The sequence below is a fragment of the Gallus gallus genome, chromosome 1, assembly GCF_016699485.2.
Source record: "Gallus gallus isolate bGalGal1 chromosome 1, bGalGal1.mat.broiler.GRCg7b, whole genome shotgun sequence".
Taxonomy (NCBI): Eukaryota; Metazoa; Chordata; class Aves; order Galliformes; family Phasianidae; genus Gallus; species Gallus gallus.
This window is the reverse complement of record NC_052532.1, coordinates 195,138,946-195,157,865: the sequence shown is the minus strand read 5'-3', so window position 1 is coordinate 195,157,865 and position 18,920 is coordinate 195,138,946. Positions and strand designations below refer to the sequence as shown.

Genomic DNA, 18,920 nt, shown 5'->3' with positions numbered 1-18,920 from the left:
CCCTTGGGCAAGGGTGGCTGCCTTACTGTTATCAGCACCCATTTTCTGCTCAATCCACCTCTTTCCATGCTCTGCGCTCTCCAATTCCCCACCTCCTTCTCCCAGCAATTGCAAACGAGAGCAGAAATCTTCCTTGCTGAGTTCCCAGCACCCGTGGCCAGGTGGGTGCTGGGTGCCGCGTCACGTCCCACCCCGCAGATGGGTGCGGGTGGCTGCAGGTTGGGTTCTTTTCCCAGCCCCAGGCTGCAGGAATAGCAGCTCACAGCTGCGACGTGCCCTGCTTCCCGTGTGGTTGTTTGCCCTAAATAATTTATGGATCACGTTGGTGCCGGTTCGGTTGACGCCCCCGGGATGGTTGGGAAGGAAGAGGAGATGGAGGGGGGAGGGTAATGGCATTGCCATGGCATTAGTGGGAGAGGGGACCCCAGCACTGTGCTTTTTGGGTGTTGGGTTGGGGTGAGTTTTGCTGTATTTTTGGGTGGTGTTGGTATAGACCGAGCGCTCACCTCCCCGTGATGCATCTACAGGGCGAGGGTCTGGTCCGTAGTAATTGTTGGGGAATAATTAATGGTTGCAAGAGACCTCGTGATCATGGGGTGAGAAGTGTAGGAGCACCAAGCGTTGCAGTTCCCAACCAGGAGCATCCAGGCCAAACTGGGACTCATCCGGAGCAGATTCTACCCCAGCCAACCCACTCCAGCACCAGCTGCTGGCAACTGGGAGCCCAGTTTGGCTCAGCGTCGCCTTGAGGCCGCGGGGCCAATGGTGCTCACCTTGTTCGAACCCGGCACCGCAGGGGCGAATTTTGCCTTTTAAGGCCAACGCCGCGGCCGTATCTTTGAATCTCCCTCCTGCCTCCGAGCCTCTTTGAGCTGCAAAGAACTTAAAGCAGCGTTTTATTTCCCTTTGATTTATTAGAGGGCGGCGCTGGGATGTTTTATTTCAGATGGCACCGGCCGCGGCCAGGGGGGTGAGGGGGAACCACGTTGCTTTCATTGTAGGGCGCAGCACCGAGGGCTGGATGTAACCCGGGACCTACAGGGAAGAAATCATCCTCATCTTCCATTTATTTTGTCTTGATTTCTCCCCCTTTGGCTCGGGCTGCTCCTCCGCTCCGTTCCGTTGCCATTCCTCCACGGGGGCTTTTGCTCTTCCGAAATGGTCATCTGCGTCACGGCGTCCGTCTGTCCTTCTAATGAAGGGGTCTGGTGTTTTCACAGTGCTCTCCCCCCGGGGAAGCGTTCCTCCTTTCGCAGCTCTGCCTCGTCCTGATTCATTAAGAGCTGCCTTTCATTCACCCAGCACAGCTGTCCGAGGGCTGTTTGAGCCCAAACTGCAATCCCTGCAGCGTCCGTCGGAGGTGAGGACTTCACCTCCACCATTCCCAGCACCACCGAGGATTTACTTTCATACTTTGCATTTTTTTTCCCCAATTTACCCGAGCAAAACACGGCGCCCAAATCCCTCCATCTGCTCCTAGCGTGGCCGAACCCAACCCTACCCCAAGGATCCCCTGTTTTCTCGCTGCCCCGGTGCCTGCTGGGCTGCGTGTGCTGGCGGGTGGCTGCAACGTGCTGTTCTGTAACTGTTTGTCCTGGGCTCCTTCCAGCAGTCCTCTATGGGGCCGGGGAGTCCCTGGTGTCGGAGAGCTTCAAACCCATGCACGGGGTTTTTATTTCTGCCCGTGCATCCCGCAGCAAAACCCTTTTGCAGCTCAGAGTCTGCAGGGAGAAAGAGACACTTCGGAGGCAGCAAGATAAAAAAAAAACGCATCATAAATATAAGGATAAATGAGGTTTCCTGGCGTCAGCATCCCAAAAGCAGATGGGATGGGGGGCACACGTGCTCCCTGGGGGGGTGGAAGATCAGGTATGCTCGCTGCCACGCGCTGTTTGTTGACTTAGCAGCAGTCGGACCCAATGGGAAAATATTGACTCAAACGCAGCACCTCGTAGGATCAGACGTGTCATGGGAGCACAGCCCTGCTGCAGCCTTCCCCCACCTGGTGCTGCCCAACAGGGATGCACGAGGAGAGCTCTTGTGGGATGGAGGGAGAAGGAAAAAGGGATTTCCCCCCCTCCACCCCTCCCCAAAAGTGGGGTTGCAGAGGGGGATGCGTGGTGGGACTGGGGCTCGCAGCATCCTTTGTCCTCATGCCACCCCTCTGCTCCCTTCTCCCCCATCTCCATAGGAACCACGTTTTGGGCCATGGTTGGGAGGTTTCTCCTTTTTTTTTGCCGTTACCACAGATCTATAATTACACGGCTGGGGCGGGGAAATCTCAGCTTTTCTCCCCCAGGCGATATTTTGGGTTCTGCCTTTGCCATCAGGCACAGCCCATGGGGACGGCGGCTCTGGGAGGGGACATCAGCTCACCCCGCACCCTAACAGAGGGGAAGGCACCCATTTGGGGTTTGGGGGAAGCACACTCCAGCAGAGGCGATGGATGGCTGTTGCTCACTGTCACCTCTGGGTGCGGCTGTCAGAGGGGTCGGTGATGTGGGGCAGCAGCCACCCCTGTGCCAATGGGGGAAGGGTCAGTATCTGGCCCTGGAGAGAGAAGGCTGGCTGGCCAGATTCATGGGGATGTTTTACACATGCAGAGGTGCACAGGGAGATGCACGGGGCAGGGCTGCACCATCACAGTGCATGCAAGCACGTGGCTGAGCTTTACGCAAGGACTGCTCTGCAGTTCTGGGCAGCCTGCCTGCACCCTGCCTGCATGGAGCTTCATTCCTGGGCTTTTCCATGCAAAATCCCACACAGTCGAAGCATTTTGTTGGCTCTTCCAGTTCTTTTCCAGGCAGTCGTCACCTGCTCACAGAGCTCTGGTTTGGGGGACGTGGCTCAGTCCATTGGTTTCCAATCTGTTGCCATGGGGGACGTAACAGGTTGGCAGCCCTGAGATTTGCATATGCATCACTGATACCCGCCAGCCAAATTCAGCAGAGACTCAGAGGTTCTCAGGTCTTATTTCTGCAGTTATGTTGGTGTCCAGCAGACTCTTAGCACATCCTTGGAGCCTTGTGTCCTATCTGCAGAGAGACTTCCTTCCTCCCTTCCTTTACTTCTTTCCTTCCCTCCACTCACACCCACCCATCTCCATAAATCTCCATCCACCTGTCTCTGGTGATCTCCATGCATCCCTCCATCCATCCATCCATCCATCCATCTCCATCCATCCATCTCCATAAATCTCCATCCACTGGTCTCTATTGATCTCCATGCATGCATGCATGCATCCATCCATCCATCCATCCATCCATCCATCCATCCATCCATCTCCATCCATCCATCCATCTCCATCTTCCCAATTCCATCCTTCTCCATCCATCCATCCATCCATCCATCCATCCATCCATCCATCCATCCATCCATCCCTCCATCCATCCATCCATCCATCCATCCATCCATCCATTTCTAACCACACATCTCCATCATAGAATCATAGAATATCCCATTCTGAAAGGGACCCACGAGGATCATTGAGTCCAGCTCCTGTTCCACTGCTATCCCAGGTTTATTCTTACACCTTAACCAGTGAACCTAATTCAATAAGATGGTAGAGTTTATTTTTTATAAAAGATAGTTGTTCTTCCTTCAAGGGTGAATCTTGGCCTTCCCATCAGTTTTCCAAAGCCCATATTAAACTGTTAGGAATTTACTGACTGAAAAAGGTGGAGGACTTGTAATTCACCAGCGTGCATCACTTACAGTGACACCATCTCCACTGCATTTCCAGATCTCAAAGACAGCAGCAAGCAGGACCTGGAAATTCTACACTACTTATAAGTGCCTGCAGAGAACAATGCATCCCCAGTGCTGCCAGTACTGTACAAAAGCAGAAATTTTAAGGCCTCCATCCTTATGCAGTCATCCTTCTCTGTCCATCTGTCCATCCATCTCCATCCTTATCCATCTGTCCAACTATCTCCATCCTTATCCATCCATCTATCTCCATCCATCTCCATTCATCCACCAATCCATCCATCTCCATCTTTATCCATCCACCTAGCCATCCATCCATCCATTTCCATCCACCTTTTTCCGTCCTTATGCAGTCATCCTTCTCTGTCCATCCATCCATCTCCATCCTTATCCATCCATCCATCCATCCATCCATCCATCCATCCATCCATCCACCCATCTCCATCCTTATCCATTGGTCCATCCATTTCCATCCTTTTTCATCCATTCATCTCCATCCATCCATTCATCCATCCATCTGTCCATCCATCCCTCTCTCTCCTTCTTTATCCACCCACCTGTCCATCCATCCATCTCCATCCACCTTTTTCCATCCACCCATTCATCTATTATCCATCTCCATCCATCTCCATCCATCTCCATCATTATCCATCCATCCATCCATCCATCCATCCATCCATCCATCCATCCATCTCCATCTTTATCCATCCATCCATCCATCCATCTCCATCACCATTCATCCATCCATCTCCTTCTTTATCCATCCACTTATCCATCCAACCATCTCCATCCACCTTTTTCCATCCATCCACCCATCCACCCACCCATCCATCCACCCATCTCCACCCACCCACCAACCCTCCAGCACCCACTCCCAGACCCACTGGCCCCACGGATTTGGCTTGCAGAGCACACATGGTCCATCTTCCAGAACATCTGATCCTGAAGGCATCAAGTCCACGCTTGCACAGCCCGAACCCACTGAACTGAGCACTCTGAGATTTGCACTGTGGTTCTTCCAGGCCAGGATGTGTCCAGAGGGGAGCACTGGCTGCATCCACCCCCTCTCCCCACGCGGCTCTTTTTAAAGCTCTGATGTTTGGTCCCGGTGGGGCTGTTTCTCCAGGCTCTCTCGGTTTCCATGGCGAGGATGGGTGAGGAATTTCAAAGGGAAAGGCTCCAGTAAATGAACTCTCTCTATAAATAGCGTGTTTGCTTTTCGGTCTTTGGGAACCACGGGCTGGCCAATAGGAGGGAGAGTGAAAATCAGCATCTGGGTAAAAATATTCCAGCAACTCGAGCTTCTCGCAAACTCCTGTTGGTCTGCGCTGGAGGAGAAGGGCCCAGAGCTGCTCACCTTCAGGCTCCAGCCCCAGTCTCCCAGCCCCTGCCCACATCAGCCACTGGGACCAGTTGTTCCATGGTGGTGGCCGTGGCCATTGCTAACCCTGGGCTGTGTCCCCCCCCCCCGCTGCCTTATATTGATAGGCACACATAAGTATGCCTATAATCCCTATAATTTGAGGGCTGGGAGTGCCGATGAGTGCACCAGGTTGGTGACACCGCTCCATCCTAACATGTTCCTGATCCCCTGTGTATTGGTGCTTGTTCCTTTTTGGGAACCAGGAGTGCCTGTATGCCACCAGTCATCTCAGTGGTGACAATCCAGACCACCAGTGGACCCCGCAAGGACTTTGCATCATCCCTTTTTGGGAACTAGAGGTGGTTAATGCCACCAGTCACCCCAGTGGTGCCATCAAGGCTATCAGTGGACCCCACAAGAAGTTGGCACTGGGGCAGGGATGTGCTGGGGGAAGGGACATCTGAGGTGCTGCACGGTGACATCACTCACTGAGTGCCTTCTGGAGGACCCATGGGACCCAATGGGAGGATGGCAGTGGTACCAACGTGGGGACATCAGCATTGCATGAACAGGACTGGTTAATATTTCCCTGGCAGGGCCGCAGGGTTGCTATTTGTGACCGCACGTTCCCTGGCCCGCTGGTACTCTCCAAAGAAAACAAGCAGGGAGTTGTTTGCATGGGAAGATTGGCATCTCCCAGCCCAGGATATGGTTTCCTGCTTTTTTTAGCTGGGGTAGCAGGAGACTCGCCGGCCTGCCCTGATTTGGCATACTTCTCCTTTCTTTTTTTACGGGTTTTATCCTGACCCCACGGCAGAAATCCTGTGGCTATCAGTAGCGGACCGCACCGCGGGAGCCGGTGCCGCACGGGGACACTCAACGTTGCTTTTCCATCTCACTTCTGGTTGCCCAAAGCCCTGCTGCAATGGGATATAGATGGCTCAGAGCTTCGGTCACCAGAGACGGGGGTCACCCCTCTGCCGCCCGCACCCGCCGCAGGTCAGTAGGTGCCAAAATGCCCTTTTCTCGCCCCAGTGTGACTGTGATGTTGTGGGGAAGGTGTCACCTCTCGCCTTGATGTGATGCACCATGGGCGTTTCTGTGACCCCCCCAATTGCTCCCTGCTGCCCTGTCCGTGGCCATGCTGGGTGAGGGGACCTGTTCTGGGGCTGGGATGGCTGTGGGGTGCAGGCAGTGCTGGGGGTGGGTTCCGTTGAAGGCTTCTCCTGGTGGTTTCCATTGGGTCAGGGCAGGGTGGCCATGCACAAGGCTGGGATAGGGGCATGGCGTGGTCTTCCTGGGGCTCCTGGGTGCCCATTACCTCCTGGGTATCCCTAGGCACCCAGGTGTCTCTTGGTTCATGAATGTCCATGGATGTCTTGGGTGTCAGCTCCTTGGTGACCATGGAGGTCACCATGATGTCCATGGAGGTCTTGAGTAGCTCTTGGGTGTCCATCCGTTCCTGGATCCTGATGGGTTCCTGGGTGCTCTTAGACTCCTGGGTGCCCATCAGCTCCTGCATGCCTAAGGGACTCCTGGTATCCCTTTGCTCCTGGACTCCTCCTAGTTCCTGGGTGCCCATAAGTTTCTGGTGTCCGTTGACTCCTGGCTGCCTCTTGGCTCTTGGTGTCCATGAGCTCCTGGGTGGCTCTTCAGTGTCTGTCAGTTAGTTCCTGGGTTCTCATGGACCCTTTGGTGGCTCCTGGGTGTCCATCAGCTCCTGGTGTCCTTTGGCTCCTGGGTGACTCTTGGCTCTTGGGTGTCTATAAGCTTGTGCGTACCCATGAAGTCCTTGGGTGACTCCTGGGTGCCCATCAGCTCCTCAGTGTCACCAGCTCCATCAGCTTCTAGGTTCCCAACAGCCCCAGGGTGCACCAGATCGGCTCTATTGCCACTGACTCCTGGAGCCCATCACCACCTGGGTGCACGTGAACTCCTAGGTATCTTTTGGTGTCTGTCAACTCTTGGGTAGTCATCAACTCTTGGGTGTCCTTTAGGTCTTGGGTGCCTGTAGTTCCTTGTTCCCCTGGATTTCAGAGTCCCCATGGAGCCCCAGATGCCCTTTGGGTCTTGAGTCCCCAACAGCATCAAGGTGCATGTGAATTCCTGGGGGCCCACGAACCCCTGGGGACCCATATATTCCTGGTGTCCACCATCCCACGGTGCCCATCACCCCCTGGGTGCTACCAGGCCCCCTTGGGTACCTCACTTTTGCTTGCCCCCTCCTCTCCATGCCCCATGCCCCGTAGGACCAGGCACCCAACCACCTCCTCCCCGTATGTGCCAGCACTAAGAGACAGGGACAGGACCTGCGAATGTCCACACACCGCTCTGGTGGGATTGCACCAGGGCAAGGATGGAAGATAATTGCACGGTCCCAGGACTGGGTGAGCCCCCACTGGGCGCTGTTCGTGGGTTAGATGCAGCAGCAGGGAATCGGGGCTGTGCTGTTGTGGTCTGACCTAAGCATCTGGAAAGCAGTGCTCTCAGGCTCCGGCCTGCGTGACTAAAACTTGAGCAAAAAAAAAAAAAAAAAACAACCCCCAAAAAAAAAAAACCCTTCCATATTTGGTGAAAGCTGCTCTGGGGCCCGGCAGCCCACATCCCCCACAGCAAGCTTAACCTTCTGGGTGCAGTGAGTTTGGTAAGGGCTCGGCGTGAGCAAGGGAAGAGTGCTGGGGTTGTGAATAGGGACAGGTATTGTGGGAGGATGGCGTGGGGAGGATGCTCGGGTTTGGAGATGGAATGTGGGGAGATGCTCAGATTTGGAGATGGTGTATGGGTACTGCATGGAATAATGCGCTGGGATCCACCGCGGCCCCAAACGGTGATGGTGATACTGCTGGAGGAGGAGGGAAACCCCTCACAGAGCCCTCCTGGTGCAACCTGAGGCCCTGACTTCAATTAAAACCACGTGGGCAGAGCCCTGCTGCCCCGCTGCATGCTTGGATGATGAGTTTTTGCCTCTCCGGGAAATGAGCCTCCCTCCTGCCCCTGTCCCCATCACAGCCATGTGCCTGGCGGTGCAGCTCACCGGGACGGCATGGGGTGCCCGGCACTCCTCCTCGCATCCTGGAAACATTGCTTCATCTGCTCCATTTTGTTCTTAATTAAATTAAAAGAAAAAAACACCGCCAAAATCTGGCTTTTTTCTCACACTTTAAAAGCAGAATTGCAGCCAGGCCGTGTCCTCCTGGGATGAATCACCGCAGCCGAGCAGTCAAAGAAGGGAAAGATGAGCTGAGCCATCCCTCCCCTCCTCCTCCATCCCTCCTCCATCCCTCCTCCATCCCTCCTCCTTCTCCCGGACATTGGCTTTCTCCATGGGAGCATCCCTGCACCAAAGCGGCACTCCTCGGAGCCTGGGAAAAAGCACGGCTGAAGCAAAAGCAAACATCTCCATCCCAAGGGCTGAGAATAAACACCAGGGTATTATTAGTAACCGGAGCAGAGCTGAAGCAGGACTGCTGATTTATGCTCGTATTTCCTTTAAAGACGTTACGCTCTGGAAAGGGGTTGGGATGGTTCTTACCCGTGGGAGAACAGCAAGCAGCCGGCCGGATGGATGGATGGCCACCAGCATCCTTCCTTGGCACAGCCCCTCTTCTTCTGCTGTTTTTTTGGCAGGGAAACACACCGTGCATGAGTGATGGAAATTGGTACCCAGGGATGGAGGTGGTCTGCACCAGGGATGGTGGAGATTGGTACCCAGGGATGGATGTATCAGGGTCAGGGACGATGGACATTGGTGTCCAGGGGTGGAAGTGGCCAGTACAGGGAGGTGGTGGTGAATGGCACCCAGAGGTGGAGGTGGCCAGTGCCATGGATGCTGGAGATTGCCAGGAATGGGGGTGGCCAGTACCAGGAATGGTGGAGATCAGCACCCAGGGATGGATGTATCAGCACCAGGGATGGTAGAGATTGGTATTCAGGCATGGAGAGGAGATGGCCAGTGCCATGGATGGTGGAGGTTGGTACCCAGGGTTTGAGGTGGCCAGTGCCATGGATAGTGGAGATTTGCAGGAATGGAGATGGCCAATACCAGCAATGGTGGAGGTCAGCACCAAGGGATGGATGTATCAGGATCAGGGTTGGTAGAGATTGGCAACCAAAGATGGAGGTGGCCAGTGCCAGGGATGGTGGAAATTACCAGGAATGGAGGTGAGCAACACCAGGAATGGTGGAGATCAGCAACTGGGGACAGATGTGCCAGGACCAGGGATGGTAGAGATTGGTATTCGGGCATGGACATGGCCAGTACCAGGAGTGGTAGAGGTTGGCACACAGGGGTGGATGTAGTCAGAACCATGGAGAGTGGAGATTGGCACCCAAGGATGGAAATGGCCAGTGCCGTGGATGGTGGAGATCAGTACCCAGGAATGGAGGTGGCCAGTGCTGGGGATGGTGTTGAATGGCACACGGGGATGGAGGTTGTCAGTGCAGAGGTGGAGGTGGCCAGTGCCATGGATGCTGGAGATTGCCAGAAATGGGGGTGGCCAATACCAGGAGTGGTGGAGATCAGCACCAAGAGATGAATGTATCAGGATCAGGAATAGTGGAGATCAGCAGTCAGGGATGGAGGTGGCCAGTGCCAGGGATGGTGGAGATTGGTACCCAAGGATGGATGCATCAGGACCAGGGATTGTAGAGACTGGTACCCAGGAAAGGAGGTGGCTGATACCATGGATGGTCATTAGTGCCCAAGGATGGAAGTGGCCAGTTTTGGGGGTGTTGGAGATGGACACTGCACAAACATGGCTGTTCTCAGCTCCAGAGGCAGCCACGCTGGGACAGCTTGCAGGCAGACAGACTTCAGGGCACTGGGGACGAGTAACGTGGGAATGGAGCCAAGAGCCGCACGCCGCCTCTGCCGGTGGGAAATTCATCCCGAGGCAAAGGGCCAGCGAAGGGCTGGGCTGGGTGGATGGGCTTGCCTTGAAAGCTATACAAACTCCAATCAAACCTTCTGGTTAAAAGAGGAGGGAATGTGATTTTTTCCGAGCGATTTTTCATGCCAGAAACCGAGCAATTGAGGAAATACGGAATTGGACGTAATAGCATCATCCGAACTATTTGGGTTTCACGTCAGCCACATCACTGCAAACCGCCAGCCCCATAAACGGCTCATTTCATTAACCTCAAACTTTCCTCCAGAAACCCCTCCTCTGGCCCTCGAGTCGTCCTGAGAAAGTGCAGGGAGAAAGGAGCGCTCGGCTGGGAAAGCAGCGAGGGGTCAGAGTGCAGTTTGGGATAGGGATGGCTGTGTCACGTTCCCAGTGGTGGTTGAAGTTCCCCAAAGGTAATAAATTCTCTGTTATCTGGTGTGTAGATTTGTAGATTTGGGGTCGTTTTACCCAAAAAACAGAGTCTCCTTCAGTGCAGAGGATGGGGCATCTTGCAATGCGCGAGCAAGCTTACCGCACTGGGGAGATGCCACCAGAAACCAATTATTTGGCTGCAAATGGCTCTGCCTTCTTTCTGTGCCCTTTTCTCCACGTTTTGGGGCAAATCAAGAATAAAAGCTGTTAATCCATCCCTGCACATTGGGTGTCCCATGCGCTGCGTCCTCCCCAGGGCAGGGGACTGTCCCCAGAGGCGGTGGTTCTTGTTGTGTCCCAGCTCCCTCTAGTGGGATCTGCCCTGGGGAGAGCAGAATTCCCAGTTCCCATCCCAGTTCCCATCCCAGTTCCCATCCCAGTTCCCACCAGTTCCTTGCAAACTGGGGCTCAGGAGGAAGAGAGACACCGAGACGGGTACAGCTTGGCTCTGGTTTTGCTTTTCCATCGAGAATTCCCACATCATTTGTGGAGTGTCAGGAGCTGGTGGCTGGGGACAGGCTGTAAACGAGGAAAGCAACTTGTGTGTGCGTGTCTGATTTTATTCTTTCAATTTTGGCACATGTTGAGGGGGTGGGAAGAAAGCTGCATCTCTCGATGCAGGGCTTGCTCCTCCTGCAGGGCAAGCTTCGGAGCAGCAAACCCTGCTCCAAAAATGATCCAAAATGCTCCTGTTTTACCTAAAGCAGGGCTTTTTGCTCCCCCCCCAAAAAAAGAGTGGGGTGCAAAGGCAGTGATCATTGCACTGCATCTGGATGCTGACTCACACCCTCATGTCCCAGTTCCTACCGGCAGTGGGGCTGTGACATGCACTGCTGTGTGCACAGTCTCAGCCTTAGGGGGGAGATTGAGGTCAGGTTGACACAACAGGGACCATTTCCAACCCCTCTACAGCCCTATGCAGCTCCATTTCTCCTAAAACCTCTTAAAAAATAGATTTTGGAGGACTTTCTTGCATGTTTCGCAATGTAAAGACCCCGACGATGCCCAAGCTCACAGCGTCCATTGCTTCACCACGGTGCCCAGCTCTGCTTTTATATCAGTTTTTGGAAATCGGTGTTTTGGGGATGAATTAAAGCCCGGAGATCGATGGGGACGTGGCTGTTGCTGGCCGAGGTTGTGCTGCTCCAAAGGGATTCTTTATGAGCCAGAAGGCGCTGTGGCCGCTGCATTTGGGGTGATGCTGGCAGGGCCCCATTGCATGACAGTGGAGCAGAGCAGCTAAGAGAGCTCCTGGGCTCTGTGATTCTGCTCCCTGCAGGGCCAGGGTTGGGATTGCCATTGCAGGAGAGGAAAGGGAAAAGCCAAGGGGGGGAAGCCAGCAGTTTTCCCGGTGGGATTTGGGGTTGAGGGGATGGGGAACCCATGTATCGATGGCGTCGGGCGCCGACATGACAAATCAAGCTCATCCGAGAGGAAGTCTCAAGGTGTTTACAAAGAGCCTCTCTAAAAATAGCCGGCTCATATTTTAGCCCTCCCTAAAAATAGTCTGTGCTGCTCGAGTGGCCCAAACACTCCCAGGAATTTCCTGTGGGCTGCGGGCCGCGCGCAGGGGGGTCCGGGCCGGGCAGCGGCGCGTCGGCTTTCCCTCCCCTTCCGACGGTGAGGAAAGCTTTGGGTGCCATTGGGTTCAGCCCCGCTGCCTCACTCGGCCTTTTCTCCATCCCTCCTCCCTCTTTTTAAAGCTCTCAGGGCACTGCCGTGGGAGCTCAACCCTAACAGTAGACGCTGGAGAATCCACTCGTGGCGCCGCCGTGGGAAGGGGTTGAATAAAGGAATGGGGGTGGATGGGAATGGGGATTGCTTTAGGGGTATGGGAATGCCCTTCTGCACAGGGAGAGGGATGAAACTCCTCCCTGGGCATGGAGGGGGCCAGTGGATCTGGGATGGAAAGCAAAAGGGGTCTAAAATTGCAGCCTCGGTTGGTGTGAGGTTGCAACCTACCTGGGTCCAGGGTTGCAGCCAAAGTGAGTCTGGGTTTGCAACCCTGATGGGTCCAACACTGCAGCCCAGATGAGTTCAGGACTGCAGCAGAAATGGGTCTGAGATTGCACTTGCATGGATCCAGGATTGCAACCCCAATGGGTCCTGGACTGCAACTTCAGTTGGTCCAGGATTGCAACCCAGGTGGATCTGGGTGGATCAATGGGTTTAGCATTGCAACCCCAATGGGTCTGAGATTGTAATCCCAATGGGTCTGGGATTGCAATTCCAGTGTGTTCAGCATTGCAACTCCAACGGATATGGGATCGCAATACAATGGGTTAAGCACTGCAATCCCCAGTGACTATGGGATTGCAACACCAATGGCTCTGGGACTACAATCCCAATGGGTCCAGCATTGCAATCCAGATGGGTCTGTGACTGCAATCAAAACGGGTCCAAGATTGCAACTGAAATGGCTATTGTACCTCAGTTCAAATAGATTGAAGATTGAAACCCAGATAGGTCCAGCATTGCAAGCACTGCAACCCCAATGGGTATGGGGTTGCAATCCGATGGGTCCAAGAATGCAGCCCAAATGGGTCCAACTTTGCAACCCAGCTGAGCTCAGGATTGTACCCCTCTGTGTCTGGAATTGCAGCCAAAACCGGTCTGAGATTGCAGCCCCATTAGATCCAGGATTGCAACCTAGATGGGTCCAATATTACAACTCAAATGGGTCCAATATTGCAAGCCAAATGAGTCCAAGATGGCAACCCCAGTATGTCTGGGATTACAGTCCAAATGGGTCTGGGATTGGAACAGAAATGGATCCTAGTTTGCAACTCACATGAATCCAAATTTGCAACACAAAGGAGCCCAGGGTTGCAAGCCAAGTGGGCCTAGGATTGCAAATAAAATGGGTCCAACATTGCAACTCATTTGGGTCCAAGATTGCAACCCAGTTGGTTCCAGGATTGCAGCCCTCAGGCCAGGACTGTGTCCTCAGTAGGTGTGGGATTGCAGCCAAAACGGGTCCAAGATTGTATCCCGTTTGGGTGCAGGATTATAGTCCAAAAGGGTTCAGGAATGCAACAGAAATGTGTTCAGGATTGCAAAATCAATGAGTCCGAGACTGTAATTCAAATGAGCCCACGTTTGCAACCCAGGTGGGTCTGGGATTGCAATGAAAAGAGGCCAAGATTGCAACCCAGTTGGGTTGGACTACAGTCCAGAGAGGTCCAGGATTGCAAACACGGTGGATCTGTGATTGCGAATGAAATGGATCTGAGATTGGAACCCAAATGGATCCAGGATTTCAACTGGAATAGGCCTGGGATTGCAGCCCACAGGGGTCCAAAATTGTCATGCCAGTGTGTCTGGGACTCCAACAGAAATGGGTCCAGGATTGCAATCCAACTGATTTCAATCCAAATTGGCTCTGATTGCAACCAAGCCGAGCCCGTGGTGAGCGGGATGCTGCAGAAGCAGTAACAAGGGCCTTGCAAAGAGCCTCATTACCCCTAATGCAATTAGCCGTGTGCAGCCCACGCCGGGTCCCTCCTCCCCAATCACAGCCATGGGGAGGGTTTAAAGCTGTTGGCACATCTGAATTCAGCCCGTGTTACATGCACCGAGCTGCCCGTCCTCTGCGTTGCACCCCAGGGAGGGCTGCCCGTCCTCCTCGGCGCCGAGAGGAAATTGCCTGTCTGCAACAGTAGGGTTCAGCCCTGCTGCACGCCGTTGCTGGGGAAACGGGCAAGCGGCTAATTAGATTTTCATTAACGAGGCAGGAGGGAAGCGCTGCAAGAAGATGCTGGGACAGCGAGCAGGGATGTGGGTGCTAAAGGGTGGGGGTTTTTAGGGGGGTCCTGCTCCGTGCCTCAGTTTCCCCACCTCCCATAAGGCAGGGAAGGTTTGCTCCGTGCCTCAGCTTCCCCAGCTCCTACGATGCAGGGAAGGTTTGCTCCGTGCCTCAGTTTCCCCCATTTCTAAAACCAGACCCTGGAAATCACGGATGCGCTTTGAGAGAAGGATGCGTGGAACCCTAATGCTGGGAATACATTTGGCCACGCGCTGAGCGAAGTGGGAACGCGTCAGCCAGCCCCAAACCACCGCTTTCACCCCCCAAATCAACCCCCTTCTCCCAGCAGCTGATGGCCGCTGCCCCCCTCCCTGCAGCAGCACCCAGCCCTGCGCCGTGCGTGCGTGGGCACGGCCGTACCGCCGCGCTCAGCCCCGCTCCCATCTCTCTCCACCCCGGTGCCCGTGGGCACCTCCCGGGGCCGGGGACACGCGCACCCCTGGACGCACGCACGCAGACGCACGCAGCCTACGGCCGCTCTGCAGGAGGGTTTCATCGGTGTTATCATTTTATACGGCTGGCTATAAATAGCTCCCTCTCTTCTATCCCCCTCCGCGCCGCTGCGGAGGTTTTTTTTCTTTACCAAACGGGAGAGGGGGGGGGGTCCGAGGGGGAGAGGTTGAGCTTTTTCTCCTTCCCGTTGGGCCGCGTGGGACGGACCGAGCCCGGGAGCCGCATGCTGCAGATGGTGAGGACGTTGGCGCAGTTCACCATCGCGCTGGAGGACATGAGAGACATCGGGGACGGCATCGATGCTGCCTTCACCGCCGCCTCCGGGCTCGGGGGGGCCGCCGAGGAGCTGCCGGAGAAGGGTCGCGGTGGCCCCGAGGTGACGCGGAGGAAGGGGACCCCCTACCCCGCCATGGGAGCAGGGATTGGGTGGGGGGACACCGCCGGGGGTGGGTGAGGGGGGGACGGCTGCGTCACGGTGGGACACGTGTGCTGAGCGGGGTCTGGAGCGCCGTCGCCGTGGCAACCGTGCATCCATCTTCATCCCGTGCTGCATCCGCATCCCGTGGCTGCAGCCTCAGCCGTGCCTCCGTCCTCATCCTCATCATCCTCATCTAGTGCCTTCATCCTCATCCTACACCTCCTTCCTCATCCTCGTCATAGCCATCTGTGCCTTCATCTTTGCCTTCATCGTCACCCCACACCTCCATCCTCATCTTCATCATCGTCATCTTGTGCCTTTATCTTCGCCTGTGCCTTCGCCCTCATGCCACACCTCCATCCTCATCCTCATCCCAAATCTCCATCCTCATCCCACACCTCCATCCTCATCCTCATCTTGTGCCTTCATCCTCATCTGTGCCTTCATCCTCATCCCACACCTCCATCCTCATCTTGTGCCTTCATTCTCATCCCACACCTCCATCCTCATCCTCATCATTGTCCTCTTGTACTTTCATCCTCATCTGTGCTTTTATCCTCATCCCCCACCTCCATCCTCATCCTCATCTTGTGCCTTCATCCTCATCTGTGCCTTCATCCTCATCCCACACCTCCATTCTCCTCTGTGCCTCCATCCTCATCTTCATATGCTCCTCCATCTTCATCCTCATCTTGTGCCTCCATCCTCATTTGCGCCTCCACCCTCATCCTGTCCTTCATCCTCATCCTCATCTGCACCTCCATCCACTCTGTGCCTCCATGCTCATCCTGTTCCTTCATCCTCATCCTCATCCAACACCTTCATCCTGATCCTTATATGTGCCTCCACCCTCATCTGTGCCTCCATCTTCATCTGTGCCTTCGTCCTCATCCTCATCTGCACCTCCATCCACTCTGTGCTTCCATCCTCATCCTGTGCCTCGATCCTCATCCCACACCTCTGTCCTCATCCTGTGCCCATATCTGGATCTCATGTCTCATCTTCATCTGTGCTGCCATCCTCATCCTCGTCTGTGCCTCCATCTTCATCCTGTACCTCCATCTTCATCTCATACCTCCATCCTCATCCCACACCTCCATCCTCACCCCGCTCTGTGGCGAGCATCTGGGGGCTGTAGAGGTGCTGGGCTCTGAATCTGCACACAGCCCCCCCACCCCAGCCACATATGCTTGCTTGCGCTGCGGAGGTGTGCAGATGGGGCAGATGGTTGCAGTGCTGGAGGAATGCCCTCCACATCCGTGATCCGTGGGGTGCTGAGCATCTCAGTGCCGTGCTGATGCAGGGTGAGGGCGGGCTGTGTCAGGTTTGGGGGCTCTGGGGGAAGCAAGATGGGAGAGTCCACAAAGGGTCAGGAGGAACGAGGAGCTGTGTGTGTGTGCTGGGGAAACTGAGGCACGGTGCAGGGGCAGGCACTGCAGTGGTCCCATGTAGGGTCAGTCCTGACACTGAAAGTTGTGGTCCTGGATGTGCAAGGAGGAAAGTTGCTTTGGTGGAGAGAAAGCAGCCTCAGCGTGGAGAGCAATGGAGAAACTGAGGCATGGCTCCGTCCATGGGCAGGGTTGGGTGGATGGGAAAGTGCAATATTTGGGGTGAGTGTTCCAGCATTTTGGGGTGGCTGTGCCCATAAACAATGTGAGGATGCAAGGAGAATGGGGGATCCCAGTATGGCGGGCCATACTGGGATTCTGCAGCTCCAGGGACATCTGGTTGTGACATCTTTGCAGGGGGGGCCTTTGGGGAGGTCCCTGCATGCATGGACTTTGGGGTGTCTGCAGTTCCAGGGAGGGCTCTTTGGGTCTCACCGTGCCCAAAGCCATCGGAGCATCTCCATCCCTGAGGTCTGTGGAGCACCTCAGCACACAAAGTTTTTGGGGTGTCTCTGCATCCAGGGTACTCAGAGCATCTTGGCACCCAGAAATGTCGGGGTGTCTCATACCCATGGTCCTTGGATCACTTCTACTCCCAGCACTTTTGGGGAGTAGGGTCTTTGGAGGACTTCTGCGCTCAAATCTTTTGGGGTATTTCTGCACCAGCGGTCCTTGGAGCACCTCAGAACCCAAAATTTTTGGGGTGTCTCTGCGTCCGGGGTCATCAGAGCACTTTGGCACCCAGAACTGTCGGGGTGTCTCATACTTGTGGTCCTTGGACCACCTCTGCACCCAGAACTTCTGGGGTGTAGGGCCTTTGGAGCACCTCTGCACCCCAATCTTTTGGGGGTATCTCTGCGTCAAAACTTTTGGGGTGTCTTTGCATCAAAAATTTGGGGTGTCTCTGCACCCAGGGTCCTTGGTGCATCTCAGCATCCAAAAATCTGGGGTGTCTCTGGACCCAGCGTCCTTGGAGCATCCCAGCTACCCAGCACCTTTGAGGCATCTTTGAACCCAAAGCCTCTAGAGCGCTTCAGCACCCAAAACTTTTGGGGTGCCACTCACCTTGTATCCCTTGTCCCACTGCGCCCTAAGGCTGAGCTGCAGCTTAGGCTCCGCTTGGGGGCATACCCCATTATAGGGGCGCACTCTGAGCCCCAGAGCTGCCCAATCCCCAAACCCCCCCATCCCCCCCAACCCTCTGAGCCCCCTCCTTGGCGCACACAGCATCGGGGCTGCATGGGACCAGCGCGGGTGCCCGGGTGCCGTCAGGAATTCACAGCACGGGGCCGCGCCAAGAGGGGAGAAGGAGCCCTCCAGCACCGACCCATGTAGGGCTGTGAGAGCTCCTGACGCGGGCGTGGAGGAAACCAGGCGTCGGTGTCATGTACTTCCTAATCCTCCTGGATTCCTCCATCGGGGCGGAGAGGGAGCTGGAAGCACGCCGGGCTCCTCTGGCGCACAGCCCCCGTGCCGGCACCGGAGGGGACGTCTCGGTGTCTCTGTTGTCACCCCGATTTCATTTGGGTTTTCTTTCCACCCGCGCAGGACATGAGGAAGCACGTCATCATGACGCTGCTGGACACGGAGCAGTCCTACGTGGAGTCCCTGCGCACCTTGATGCAGGTAAGGGGGCATGGATGGGGTACGGGGGGGCACGTGGTGAGGCAGGGGGACATTGGGAGCTGTCACAGCACGGCTGTCCCTTCCTTGTGGCCATCCCTTCCTTGTGGCCATCCCTGCCTTGTGGCCATCCCTTCCTTGTGGCCCTGCCTGGGATGTGGAGTCAGACCCCAGTGTTGTATCTGCATGGGAACGGGGAGGAGACGGGTGGCAGCGGTGGGGACAGCAACAGATCGACCCCGTAGCTGGTCCTGATCCGCTGTCACCTAGAAGAGAGCGCATCCCAAACCTCTTTCTTGCATCTCCTGAGCCCCTGCTGGTGCACATCCCATGCTGGGGGACTCCAACACCCCCGACACCCCTCATGGGCTGGGGGATTTTTAGGTCCCATTTTTTCCCCAGCCTAATTCCATCCCCCCAGAGCAGCCTCACTCACATCTCAGATGGCTGTGAAGGTGTTTCAGAAAGACAATGGCAGTGGGCCCCTTGAAGGCTAAGCCACACTGGCATAGCTATGGGATGTCAGACCCCCGTTGCTGCAGGTGGAAATGCCCGATAAGTAACAACATCTGCTCTGCTTGCCACAAAGCAGTGCCTGTCTGACATCTGCTGGGATGAGCGTTTGGGCAGCTGTCATCCTGACACCTATTTTGGCTTTCCTGATCAGCCCCCAGCAAGGCTAATCCCACAGCAGATCCAGATGTGCTCTGCTGAAGGAGGAGAGGACCTTTTGAGGCAGCTCCCAGGGCAGATGTTGCCTTGGAGGGGCAAAAGGAGCCTGGCTCTAGGCCTGATTTTGGTGGAAGCTCTGCATGGTTCTGGGTTGGATGGTGCCTCTGCTGGT

The 18,920-nt window shown here is 55.3% G+C and overlaps 1 protein-coding gene across 1 annotated transcript in view; it reads left to right on the top strand.

The window, feature by feature from the left end:
- ARHGEF17 (Rho guanine nucleotide exchange factor 17) overlaps positions 1-18,920 on the top strand; it is a 39,022-nt gene that overhangs the window by 4,746 nt on the left and 15,356 nt on the right. Inside the window, exon 2 of the mRNA XM_025146947.3 lies at positions 18,002-18,079. Coding sequence (XP_025002715.2) covers positions 18,002-18,079 — 78 coding nt within the window. The remainder of the gene's footprint in view (positions 1-18,001; positions 18,080-18,920) is intronic.